Genomic DNA, 12,642 nt, shown 5'->3' with positions numbered 1-12,642 from the left:
TCCCGCCTTTTACCTTGAATCTATGTCCCCTTGTTATAGAACCCTCAACGAAGGGAAAAAGCTCCTTAGTATCCATCCTATCTGTGCCCCTCATAATTTTGTACACCTCAATCATGTCCCCCGTCAGCCTCCTCTGCTCCAAGGAAAACAAACCCAATCTTCCCAGTCTCTCTTCATAGCTGAAGCACTCCAGCCCTGGTAACATCCTGGTGAATCTCCTCTGCACCCTCTCCAAAGCGATCACATCCTTCCTGTAGTGTGGCGACCAGAACTGCACACAGTACTCCAGCTGTGGCCTAACCAGTGTTTTATACAGCTCCATCATAACCTCCTTGCTCTTATATTCTATGCCTCAGCTAATAAAGGCAAGTATCCCATATGCCTTCTTTACCACCTTATCTACCTGTTCCGCCGCCTTCAGGGATCTGTGAACTTGCACACCAAGATCCCTCTGACCCTCTGTCTTGCCTAGGGTCCTCCCATTCATTGTGTATTCCCTTGCCTTGTTAGTCCCTCCAAAGTGCATCACCTCGCACTTTTCTGGGTTAAATTCCATTTGTCACTGTTCCGCCCATCTGACCAACCCATCTATATCGTCCTGCAGACTGAGGCTATCCTCCTCGCTATTTACCACCCTACCAATTTTTGTATCATCAGCGAACTTACTGATCATACCTTTTACATTCATATCCAAGTCATTAATGTAGACCACAAACAGCAAGGGACCCAGCACCGATCCCTGTGGTACCCCACTGGCCACAGGCTTCCAGTCACAAAAACAACCTTCGACCATCACCCTCTGCCTTCTGCCACTAAGCCAGTTTTGTATCCAAAGTGCCAAGGCACCCTGGATTCCATGGGCTCGTACCTTCTTGACCTGTCTCCTGTGGGGGACTTTATCGAAGGCCTTACTGAAATCCATGTATACCACATCCACTGCGTTACCCTCATCCACACGCCTAGTCACCCCCTCAAAAAATTCAATCAAATTAGTCAGACATGATCTTCCCTTGACAAAGCCATGTTGACTATCCCTGATTAATCCTTGCTTCTCCAAGTGGAGACTAATTTTGTCCTTCAGAATTTTTTCCAATAATTTTCCTACCACTGATGTTAGGCTCACTGGCCTGTAGTTCCCCGGTTTTTCTCTACTCCCCTTCTTGAATAATGGTATTACATTAGCGGTTCTCCAGTCCTCTGGCACATCCCCTGTGGCCAGAGAGGTTCTGAATATATGTGTCAGAGCCCCCGCAATCTCCTCCTTTGCCTCACACAGTAGCCTGGGATACATTTCGTCCGGGCCTGGGGATTTATCCATTTTTAGGCCTGCTAAAACCGCCAATACCTCCTCCCGCTCGATGTTAATATGTTCGAGTACTGGAAGTGGTGTCGTGTTGTAGAAGTTAGGGGGGAATGGCTGATAGCACGATGGTTTTGAGGTTTGGGAGCCCTGGATGGCAATGGCAGAGCATGGGAGTATGAAACCTACCTCCTTGGTCAATCTTTTGGTCACCTGTCCTAATATCTCATGTGGCTCGGTGTCAGATTTTGTCTGATAACGCTCCGGTGAAGTGCCTTAGGACTGCATTAAAAGGTGCTTTATATATCCAAGTTGTTGTTGTTTAGCATTATAGCCACATTTCTGGCCATGACTCCAGATGGAAAAAGCGTGACAGGAAAAAGGCTACAGGAAGTTGAGATGCTGGTTGTGAATAAAGAAGAAATAAATTGACAGGCAGTTAAATCCTACTTCAACTGAGACACCTGGATTACTGCTTGGATTAATTCAGTTTCTTAATCTGTCAATTTAAGTAACTCCTCCATACCAGTTTCCATAATTATATCAGAACATACTGTTTAAAACAACTATGCGGATATAAAAAAAGTAAATTACAATTCCTTTAACAGTTATATTTCTAAGGAAAATTAGACCAGCTTTTTAAAGTAAATACAGATTCAGTGAGAAGAGAATTTGAAATTTTCTAGAACAAATGAAAATATAAGTGTTAACAAATTGGTCTACAAATGAATTATTGAAGTATTCATAATAATGTTTATTTTAAAGAAATAGTTGAATCCTCCTGATAATCCACACCTCCTTCATTACTGGCTACTGTAAGTAATAATTTCATTAATTATATTAGATATTACTGTTGATATTTAACTTGGTGAAAATCCATTTTAATATGGTACAAAGCCACATGTAGTAATCCAAGGGTTAAAACAATCATATGAATAATCTCTTGGTATTAAGTTTCAGTTTCATTTCTGACTGGATAAACTGGATTTATTTTAAAGCCATTCTTATTATTGAGAATGGTTTAAAAAAATTAATGGTGCAACACAACAATTTGAATTTATGATAGTCTTTAGCCAAAGTGCTTCACAAAAGGTGTAATTAGACAAAAATGGATGCCGAGACAAAGAAGATCCTCAGTGATGGTACAGCCCAGCACATGAGTGCAAAAGACAAGGCTGAAACGTTTGCAACCATCTTCAGCCAGAAGTGCAGAGTGGATGATCCATCTCGGCCTCCTCCCGATATCCCCACCATCACAGAAGCCAGTCTTCAGCCAATTCAATTCACTCCACGTGATATCAAGAAATGGCTGAGTTCACTGGATACAGCAAAGGCTATTGGCCCTGACAACATCCCGGCTGTAGTGCTGAAGAATTGTGCTCCAGAACTAGCTGCGCCTCTAGCCAAGCTGTTCCAGTACAGCTACAACACTGGCATCTACCCAACAATGTGGAAAATTGCCTAGGTAAGTCCTGTCCAGGCCAAATTCAATCCAGCCAATTACTGCCCCATCAGTCTACTCTCAATCATCAGCAAAGTGATGATAGCACTGTCGACGACACCTTCCAAGCGCCACTTATTCACCAATAACCTGCTCACCGATGCTCAGTTTGGGTTCTGCCAGGACCACACGGCTCCAGACCTCATTACAGCCTTGATCCAAACATGGACAAAAGAGCTGAATTCCAGAGGTGAGGTGAGAGTGACTGCCCTTGACATCAAGGAGCCCTAGTAAAATTGAAGTCAATGGGAACCAGGGGGAAAACTCTCCAGTGGCTGGAGTCATATCCAGGTTACCTGGGTGAGTGCAGTTCTAACAACAGTCAAGAAGCTCGACACCATCCAGGACAAAGCAGCCCGCATGATTGGCATCCCATCAACCACCTTAAACGTTCACGCCCTCCACCACTGGCGCACCGTGGCTGCAGCGTGTATCATGTACAAGATGCACTGCAGCAACTCGCCAAGGCTTCTTCGACAGCACCTTCCACCTCTATCACCTTGAAGGACAAGGGCAGCAGGTGCATGGGAACACCACCACCTGCACGTTCCCCTCCAAGCCACACAACATCCTGACTTGGAAATATATCGCCGTTCCTTCATCATCGCTGGGTCAAAATCCTGGAACACCCTACCTAACAACACTGTGGGAGAACCTTCACCACACGGACTGCAGCGGTTCAAGGCGGCTCATCACCACCTTCTCAAGGGCAATTAGGGATGCGCAATAAATGTCGGCCTTGCCAGCGATGCCCACATCCCATGAATGAATTTTTAAAAAGCAGATATTAGAAGGGGTGGACATGAGGGAGTGGTTAAGCAGATAGATCGCTGCAGAAATATTGTGGTGAATGGAAGGCCAAAGTCTAGGCAGTTGGAAGTGATTTGGGGAAGAGATCTTTCCAGGGATGGACACAGAAGGAAGTGGGGTGGGAAGGTGTTGGAAGATGTGGGTGGTGAGGGTTACAGAAGTAGTTGGAGATAACGTCGGCGCGTAAAAGTACAGGCTTCCCACTGGGAATGCAAAGTCTGAAAATTTTGTGGTTGCGACCCAAAAAAACTATTTTCGACTCCCAACCCACCTGTTCTTGGGGTTTAAAATCACCCCCCATGTGCTTGAACCATGGAACGTAAAAGGCCTCTTTACTATCTCTGTTTATGGCATTTCACGTAGAGATAGCCCCTTTCATTTCTATGCACAGACATTCTTAATGGTCCTGACGTCTCCAATTTTGATTGCTTCAGTGGTTTCAAATCCATTTCACATACCATTTGACCATATGCTGGATGCAATGATGTTTTACAAATCCCAGTTCTTTGGACAGATTACCAGATAGGAATGAAAGGCCTATGCTTTTTTCACACCTATCACTGCTTTCCCAATCCAAAGCCTTTGATGTATGCCCTTGTTGCCTTTTCTTACATTACCCCCTGCTGTGTTGAAAAGCTTGTTTCCAAAAGCCTGTGCGTTTTGAAAGCCTTTCGATGCTTTAAGCTCAGTATTATCATCTAGCTTATTTATTTAATAATCTAGATATCAATCTGTAGTGTAATGTCTTTAATCCTAAAACTCATACTTCTCCAATGCCATCAGCGTCATTGAGGGAAAAACAGGATTTGCAAGAACAGTTTACTACATTACTGTGTTTGCAGGTTTTTAAATGTCTTTGTTTAAAAGGGGTACAGTTAACACTTTCCTTCAAATGTCTTTTGTTAAAGGAGTTCTGAACCCCACAAGGGGAGCTGAGATAAAGAGTGAAATCGCTCAGGATAAGGAGAGGATAAACAAGGCAGGGAGGGAGGATATCACGGTGAGAAACACAGTTCTAACATTGAAATAAAAACAGAAAATGTTGGAAATATTCAGCAAGTCAGGCAGCATCTGTGGAGAATGAAACAGAGTGAACATTTCAGATCGATGACCCTTCATCAGAACTGGAAGAAGTTGAAGATTAAACAGTTTTTAAGCAAGTACTGTGTCAGGGAAAGGGGAGGGGGAGGGGGATGGGGAGGAAAGAACAAAAGGGAAGGTCTCTGATCGGGTGGAGGGCAGGAGTGATTAAATGACAAAATGGATGATGGTTCAAGGCAAGGAGGGTGGTAATAGGACAGGTAAAGAAACAGAAGATGGGTCTACAGGAGCTATAAATGACATCAGAACCATTAGCACCACCTGCTGTCTGAAAAAATGAGAGCAGTAGTTATGATCTGAAGTTATTGAAATCAATGTTGAGTCTGGAAGGTTGTAAAGTGACTAATCAAAAGATGAGGTGCTGTTCCTTGAGCTTACGTTGAGCTTCATTGGAACAGTGACAGAGGCCAAGGACAGAGGGGTCAGAGTGGGAGCGGGACAGGGAATTAAAATGGCAAATGGCTGGCAGGTCAAGATCACGCTTGCCGACTGAACAGAGGTGTTCAGCAAAGCAATCACCCAATCTGCGTTTGGTCTCCCCAATGTAGAGAAGACCGCATTGTGAGTAGCGCATACAGTATACTAAATTAAAATGCTGTTTCACCTGGAAGGAGTGTTTGGGGCCCTGGACGGCGGGGAGTTGGGAACGGGTAAGTGTTGCATCTCCCGCACTTGCATGGGAAGGTGCCGTGGGGAGGAGAGCAGGTGTTAGGGGTGATGGAAGAGTGGACCAGGGTGTCGTGAAGGGAGAGGTCCCTTCGGAATGCTGAAAGTGGAATATGTGTTTGGTGATGGGATCGCGCTGGAGGTGGTGGAAATGGCAGAGGGTGATACGTTGAATGTGCAGGCTGGAGGGGTGGAAAGTGAGGACAAGGGGGACCCTTATTATGGTTCTGGGAGGGAGAGGGTTGTGGACAGAATTGCAGTGTTAATTACAGTGTAGGGGAATCCTCGGTTGAGGAAAATGGAAGGCATATCGGAAGCACTAGAGTGGAAGGTGGCCATCGTCAGAACAGATGCAACAGAAACAGAGAAACTGAGAGAAGGGAAGAGAGTCCTTACAGGGAGCGGGGTGGAGGAAGTGGGAGTCGGTGGGCTTATAATTGATATTGATTGACAGCCTATCCCCAGAAATGGAGATAGAGAAGTCGAGGAAGGGAAGGGAAGGGAAGAGTCAGAGATGGACCATATGAAGGCGAGGGAAGGGTGGAAATTGGAGGCAAAGTTGATGAAATTTTGCAGTTCGGGCAAGAGCAGGAAGTGGTACCAATACAGTCATCAATGTACCGGAAAAAGAGGTGAGGGAGGGGATCAGAGTAGGACTGGAACAAGGAACGTTCCACATATCTCATAAAAAGGCAGGCATAGCTAGGACCCATATGGGTTCCCATTGCGACACCTTTTATTCGGAGGATGTGAATGGAGTCAAAGGAGAAGTTGTTCAACATTTGAACTTGTACTTCTTTCAATTTAATATACTGTATTCGCTGCTCACAATGTGGTCTCCTCTACATTGGGGAGGCCAAATGCAGATTGGGTGATTGATTTGCCGAACACCTCCGCTCAGTCCGCAAGCGTGACCCTGACCTGCTAGTCGCTTGCCATTTTAATTCTCCATCCCACTCCCACTCTGACCTCTGCCTTCTACACTGTTCTAATGAAGCTCAACGGAAGCTCAAGGAACAGCACCACACCTTTCGTTTAGGCACTTTACAACCTTCTGGACTCAACACTGATTTCAATAACTTCAGATCATAACCACTGCTCCCATTTTTTCAGACAGCAAGCGCTGCTAATGGTTCTGATGTTGCCATTTATAGATCCTCCAGACCCATCTTTTGTTTCTTTACTTGTTCCATTACCACCCTCCTTGCCTTGCACCATCATCCCTTTTGTCATTCAATCATTCCTACCCTCCACCCTATCAGAGACCTTCCCTTTTGTTCTTTCCTCCCCACTCCCTGACTCTGTACTTGTTTAATCTTCAACTTCTTCCAGTACTGACAAAGGATCATCGACCAGGAACATTAACTGTTTCTTTCTCCACAGACGCTGCCTGACTTGCTGAGTATTTCCAGCATTTTCTGTTTTGATTTCCAGATTTCCAGCATCCGCAGTATTTTGCTCTGAGTTCTAACATTGGTTGGAATTATGTCTAATCATTATTCTCAAGCATTATGGGGAAAATGGCTGAATGTATTGCCTTTTGTACGTTGTATAAGCCTTTTACATTAAAAATGTTATACTTCAGAACTTTTTTAAAAAAGTTATAAAAAAAGCACCTTTCTGCACTACAAGCTTCTTTGTCGACCATGTTTATATTATGCACCAGAACCAAACTTAACATGATTTTATTAGTGATATTAGGCAGAACAGTGGGCAACTGGCATTGATCAATGGCAGTAATCTAATGTAGGGTTTTGAAATTTTTCTCACAATTATAATTGTTTTCATGAATTGTAACAGAGTCACAGCTTCAAAATCACTTCATGGTTTTTTAATAATAAAATATACATGAGCTTCAGAGAGTGCTTTTATTTAATTTGGGATTCTTCTTTAAAAAAGAAAATGACATCTTCTGTTAGTGACCATGGTGCATTTTCCCTTCTCATCCTCCTTGACTTCTCTGCAGTCTTTGACACGGTCGACCACACTATTCTTCTCCAATGCCTTTCCCTCGTTGTCCAGTTAAGCGAGACTTGACTCTACTCTTACCTAGCTGTTTGCAGCCAGATCATCTCCAACAATGGCTTCTCTTCTTGCCTTTACATTGTTACCTTCAGAGTCCCCCAAGGATCTAACCTTGGCATCCCTTCTTCATCTACATGCTGCTCCTTAGCGACATCATCCAAAGACATTGGGGGTGATTTTAAACCCCAAGAACGGGTGGGGTTGAAAATAGTTGTTTTTTTGTGTCACGACCGCAACCTGGCTTTATTTCCAGGTTTAACGTGGGTGCGTAAAAGTACAGGCTGCCCACTGGGAATGCAAAGTCTGAAAATTTTGCGGTCAAGACCCAAAAAAAAAACTATTTTCAACTCCCACCCACCCCAATCCACCCGTTCTGGGGGTTTAAAATCACCCCCATAGGGTCAGCTTCCATATGTACATTGACAACACCCAGCTCTACCCCTTCAGCACCTGTTTAGACCCCCTTCATTGCCTCTTATCAGATTGCTTGAATGACATTCAGCCTTGGATGAACCGCAATTTCCTCCAGCTAAACGGTGGAGAGACCGATTACATTGCCAGTGTTGGACCGGTAGTGATGCTCAGATAACACACTTCACATCAAGAATGGGTAATAGCACCCACTCTGGAGTTATGGGTTTTACACTCCAAGTGAGATGCTGTTGAAGTGTTTGTCTCCCACTTCTTTTGAGTTTGAGATGCTGCTGAACTCATTTGCAATACAGCTATACTGTATAATAAAATATCATGCATCTCCAAGGAATGGAAAAGTTATTTTAGTCACTTTAGCTCCATGGACACCACAGTCGACTTCATGAATATGTAATAGCAATGTAAAGCTTTGTCTATCCACAACACATCATCATGGAAAAATGTGAATGTAACTTCTCGAAATGCATGACTGGCAGGCAAGGCTCCCCACCAGTAGCATGCATTAATGAAATTGGCCCTAAGTGGGCCCAGAACCTTAAAGGTAAAAAAAAATGAACTCCTCTGTGGTTCAACTGATAAATGTATCACTTAGTATGATACGAAACCATAAAGAGCAGTAAGGTCACAGGTTCGACCCAGGTTTGTATTAACTTAGCCAACCCCAGCGGTAAGAGCTCAGGTGCTACAGCTGACCTTAGTGACTTTGGGAAAAAGAAAATCAGCCAAGATACCTGATTACTATTGTGCGACTGCAGCTGGAAAGTGCACTTGTGTGGATATTGGTTGAGCATTGGATTGGGATTGCTTCTGATGCATCCCATGGTTGGATATTCTGCTGACACTCACTTGTTTTCATGCTTAAACAAACATCTAGGCAGGCAAAGTAGCAGACGACAATACAGAACCATGCACCAGCACCTTCAAGGCAAGAATAACAATTGGGGGGGCAGGGAGGAAAAAATATGAACCATCTTTGCATAAAGCATATACTAGTGGTGAATAGTTACTCTGGCCCAAGCTGCCAATACATACTCATGACTTAGTCAGTACCATGTTGTCCTTAAACCAAAAGTCTCCAGCACCTAGAAGGACAAGGGCAGCAGGCCCATGGGAACACCACCACCTGCACATTCCCCTCCAAGTCATATGCCATCCTGAAATGTATCCCAGGCTACTGTGTGAGGCAAAGGAGGAGATTGCGGGGGCTCTGACACATATATTCAGAACCTCTCTGGCCACAGGGGATGTGCCAGAGGACTGGAGAACCGCTAATGTAGTACCATTATTCAAGAAGGGGAGTAGGGAAAAACCGGGGAACTACAGGCCAGTGAGCCTAACATCAGTGGTAGGAAAATTATTGGAAAAAATTCTGAAGGACAAAATTAGTCTCCACTTGGAGAAGCAAGGATTAATCAGGGATAGTCAACATGGCTTTGTCAAGGGAAGATCATGTCTGACTAATTTGATTGAATTTTTTGAGGGGGTGACTAGGCGTGTGGATGAGGGTAACGCAGTGGATGTGGTATACATGGATTTCAGTAAGGCCTTCGATAAAGTCCCCCACAGGAGACTGGTCAAGAAGGTACGAGCCCATGGAATCCAGGGTGCCTTGGCACTTTGGATACAAAACTGGCTTAGTGGCAGAAGGCAGAGGGTGATGGTCGAAGGTTGTTTTTGTGACTGGAAGCCTGTGGCCAGTGGGGTACCACAGGGATCGGTGCTGGGTCCCTTGCTGTTTGTGGTCTACATTAATGACTTGGATATGAATGTAAAAGGTATGATCAGTAAGTTCGCTGATGATACAAAAATTGGTAGGGTGGTAAATAGTGAGGAGGATAGCCTCAGTCTGCAGGACGATATAGATGGGTTGGTCAGATGGGCGGAACAGTGGCAAATGGAATTTAACCCGGAAAAGTGCGAGGTGATGCACTTTGGAGGGACTAACAAGGCAAGGGAATACACAATGAATGGGAGGACCCTAGGCAAGACAGAGGGTCAGAGGGATCTTGGTGTGCAAGTTCACAGATCCCTGAAGGCGGCGGAACAGGTAGATAAGGTGGTAAAGAAGGCATATGGGATACTTGCCTTTATTAGCCGAGGCATAGAATACAAGAGCAAGGAGGTTATGATGGAGCTGTATAAAACACTGGTTAGGCCACAGCTGGAGTACTGTGTGCAGTTCTGGTCGCCACACTACAGGAAGGATGTGATCGCTTTGGAGAGGGTGCAGAGGAGATTCACCAGGATGTTACCAGGGCTGGAGCGCTTCAGCTATGAAGAGAGACTGGGAAGATTGGGTTTGTTTTCCTTGGAGCAGAGGAGGCTGAGGGGGGACATGATCGAGGTGTACAAAATTATGAGGGGCACAGATAGGATGGATACTAAGGAGCTTTTTCCCTTCGTTGAGGGTTCTATAACAAGGGGGCATAGATTCAAGGTAAAAGGCGGGAGGTTTAGAGGGGATTTGAGAAAGAACTTTTTCACCCTGAGGGTGGTTGGAGTCTGGAACTCACTGCCTGAAAGGGTTGTGGAGGCAGGAACCCACACAACATTCAAGAAGCATTTGGATGAGCACTTGAAATGCCATAGCATACAAGGCTACGGACCAAATGCTGGAATATGGGATTAGAGTAGACAGGGCTTGATGGCCGGCACGGACACGATGGGCCGAAGGGCCTCTATCCGTGCTGTATAACTCTATGACTTGGAAATAGAGGACATAGATTTAAGCTGATTGGCAGAAGGATTAGAGGGGACATGAGGAAAAACTTTTTTACCCAGAGGGCGGTGGATGTATGGAATTCGCTGCCCAAATTGGTGGTAGAGGCAGTGCCCCTCAGCTCTTTTAAAAGGTACCTGGATCTGCGCCAAAAGTGCTGTAAACTGTAGAGCTACAGACCGGGTGCTGGAAGGTGGGATTAGAATAGGCACCTAGTTGTTCTTCGAGCCAGGATGGACACGATGGGCCGAATAGCCCCCTTCTGTGCTGTATCTTTTCTATGGTTCTAAATATAGCGCCGTTCCTTCATCATCACTGGGTCAAAATCCTGGAACTCCCTACCTAACAGCACTGTGGGAGAACCTTCACCACTTGCACTGCAGCAGTTCAAGAAGCCAGATCACCACATAGAGCAATTAGGGATGGGCAAGTAATGCTGATCTTATCAACACTGACATCTCATGAATGAATAAAACAAATGTAGCCTCGTTATAAATGCTAAGCACCAGGAAATATAACCACCATATATTGAAATCATTTTTAATCTTTAAAATCGTAATAAATCAATCCTAAAAGTATACACATTAATATTGCTTGCAGTTTTGTGGCTACACCTTCAATTCACTCACTCACTCACCTGACGAAGGAGATAATCTCCGAAAGCTTGTGATTTTAAAATAAAATTGTTGGACTATAACCTGGTGTTGTAAGATTCCTTACATTCAATTCTTACGGCATTATTACAAAATGTGTACGTCCTTCAGCTGAACAGTTTACCATTGTACCACTAACAGCAGTCAGTAACTGTGCAAATAATTATTAAATATACCACAGCGTTAACCATTTGGCAATAACTGCCTTTTGTTCCTGTGCTGTAATTTGCGCGATATCGCCAGGCACTAAATTCATTTCAGCGTCTATCTGGGACGGAAGTTTCTTGTAAAGGTTAAGAGAAAATTGGAGTGGGTCAGTATGAAAAAGCAAAGCCTCCTGCACACTGACAAGTCGAACTTTACAAACACAGATTGGAAAAGCACAGCAGCAGGAAAGAGAGAAACAATTATTTGTCAATCATGATTTAATTCCAAACTTACCGTCTCTGTATCCATCGGATGCGGCTGTCGCAATAACTTTATAGACCTGATACTTTGGAGTTGCACGAGTTTTTATTTCCTGCTTTTAGCTACGTGGGGTGTTTGCTCCGGGCTGTCTGCGCGCGCTCAGGTATCGGTCCCCGGGGCTCTCTGCGCGCGCTCAGGTATCGGTCCCCGGGGCTCTCTGCGCGCGCTCAGGTATCGGTCCCCGGGGCTCTCTGCGCGCGCTCAGGTATCGGTCCCCGGGGCTCTCTGCGCGCGCTCAGGTATCGGTCCCCGGGGCTCTCTGCGCGCGCTCAGGTATCGGTCCCCGGGGCTCTCTGCGCGCGCTCAGGTATCGGTCCCCGGGGCTCTCTGCGCGCGCTCAGGTATCGGTCCCCGGGGCTCTCTGCGCGCGCTCAGGTATCGGTCCCCGGGGCTCTCTGATTTTTCACGCCTGTTTCCTCCTCTGGGCTGAAAGCCTCTGAAACCCGTCAATTATACTGGGAAAGAAAGCTCGTGGCAGCTCGTGGCACGCATGCGCGTGTATTTTTTTGGCGAAGATTTGTTTGCAAGTATTAATTTTCCTTAGTTTTCACAGAGCGGGTGGATATTGGGGTTATAGAACCACCAACGGTGGGTGTAGAACGATTAGTGGAGGGTATTATTCAGAAAGAAATTGTATTCAAAAAAGTTACCCGAACTTAAGGTAGACAAATTGCAGAGGTCGGATAGATTAAAGAAGGAAGTTACATTTATGTAGCACTTTTCATGACTTTCAGGACATCCCAAAACATGTCATATCTACTGTAATACTTTGGAAGTGCGTTCACTGATGCTGAAACTCAGCAGCCAATTTGTGTAGAGCAAGGTCCCAGAAACAGCAATGAGATAAATGACCAGATAATGTTTTTAGTGATAATGGTTGGGGGGATAAATGTTGGCCAGAACGCCCTGGGTCTTTTCATATAGTGTCATGGGATCTTTTATGATCCACCTGAGGGGGGCAGACAGA

At 45.1% G+C, this 12,642-nt stretch overlaps 1 protein-coding gene across 2 annotated transcripts in view; it reads right to left on the bottom strand.

The window, feature by feature from the left end:
• LOC137325006 (FYN-binding protein 1) overlaps window positions 1-12,089 on the bottom strand; it is a 42,592-nt gene extending 30,503 nt beyond the window's left edge. For both annotated transcript variants that reach the window (XM_067989705.1, XM_067989706.1), the window contains exon 1: window positions 11,649-12,089. In XM_067989705.1, coding sequence (XP_067845806.1) covers window positions 11,649-11,663 — 15 coding nt within the window. In that variant the 5' untranslated portion in view covers window positions 11,664-12,089. The remainder of the gene's footprint in view (window positions 1-11,648) is intronic.
• Between the last annotated feature and the right edge of the window lie 553 nt (window positions 12,090-12,642).

This window comes from Heptranchias perlo, chromosome 9, assembly GCF_035084215.1.
Source record: "Heptranchias perlo isolate sHepPer1 chromosome 9, sHepPer1.hap1, whole genome shotgun sequence".
Classification (NCBI taxonomy): domain Eukaryota; kingdom Metazoa; phylum Chordata; class Chondrichthyes; order Hexanchiformes; family Hexanchidae; genus Heptranchias; species Heptranchias perlo.
This window is presented reverse-complemented; position numbering and strand designations above follow the sequence as displayed.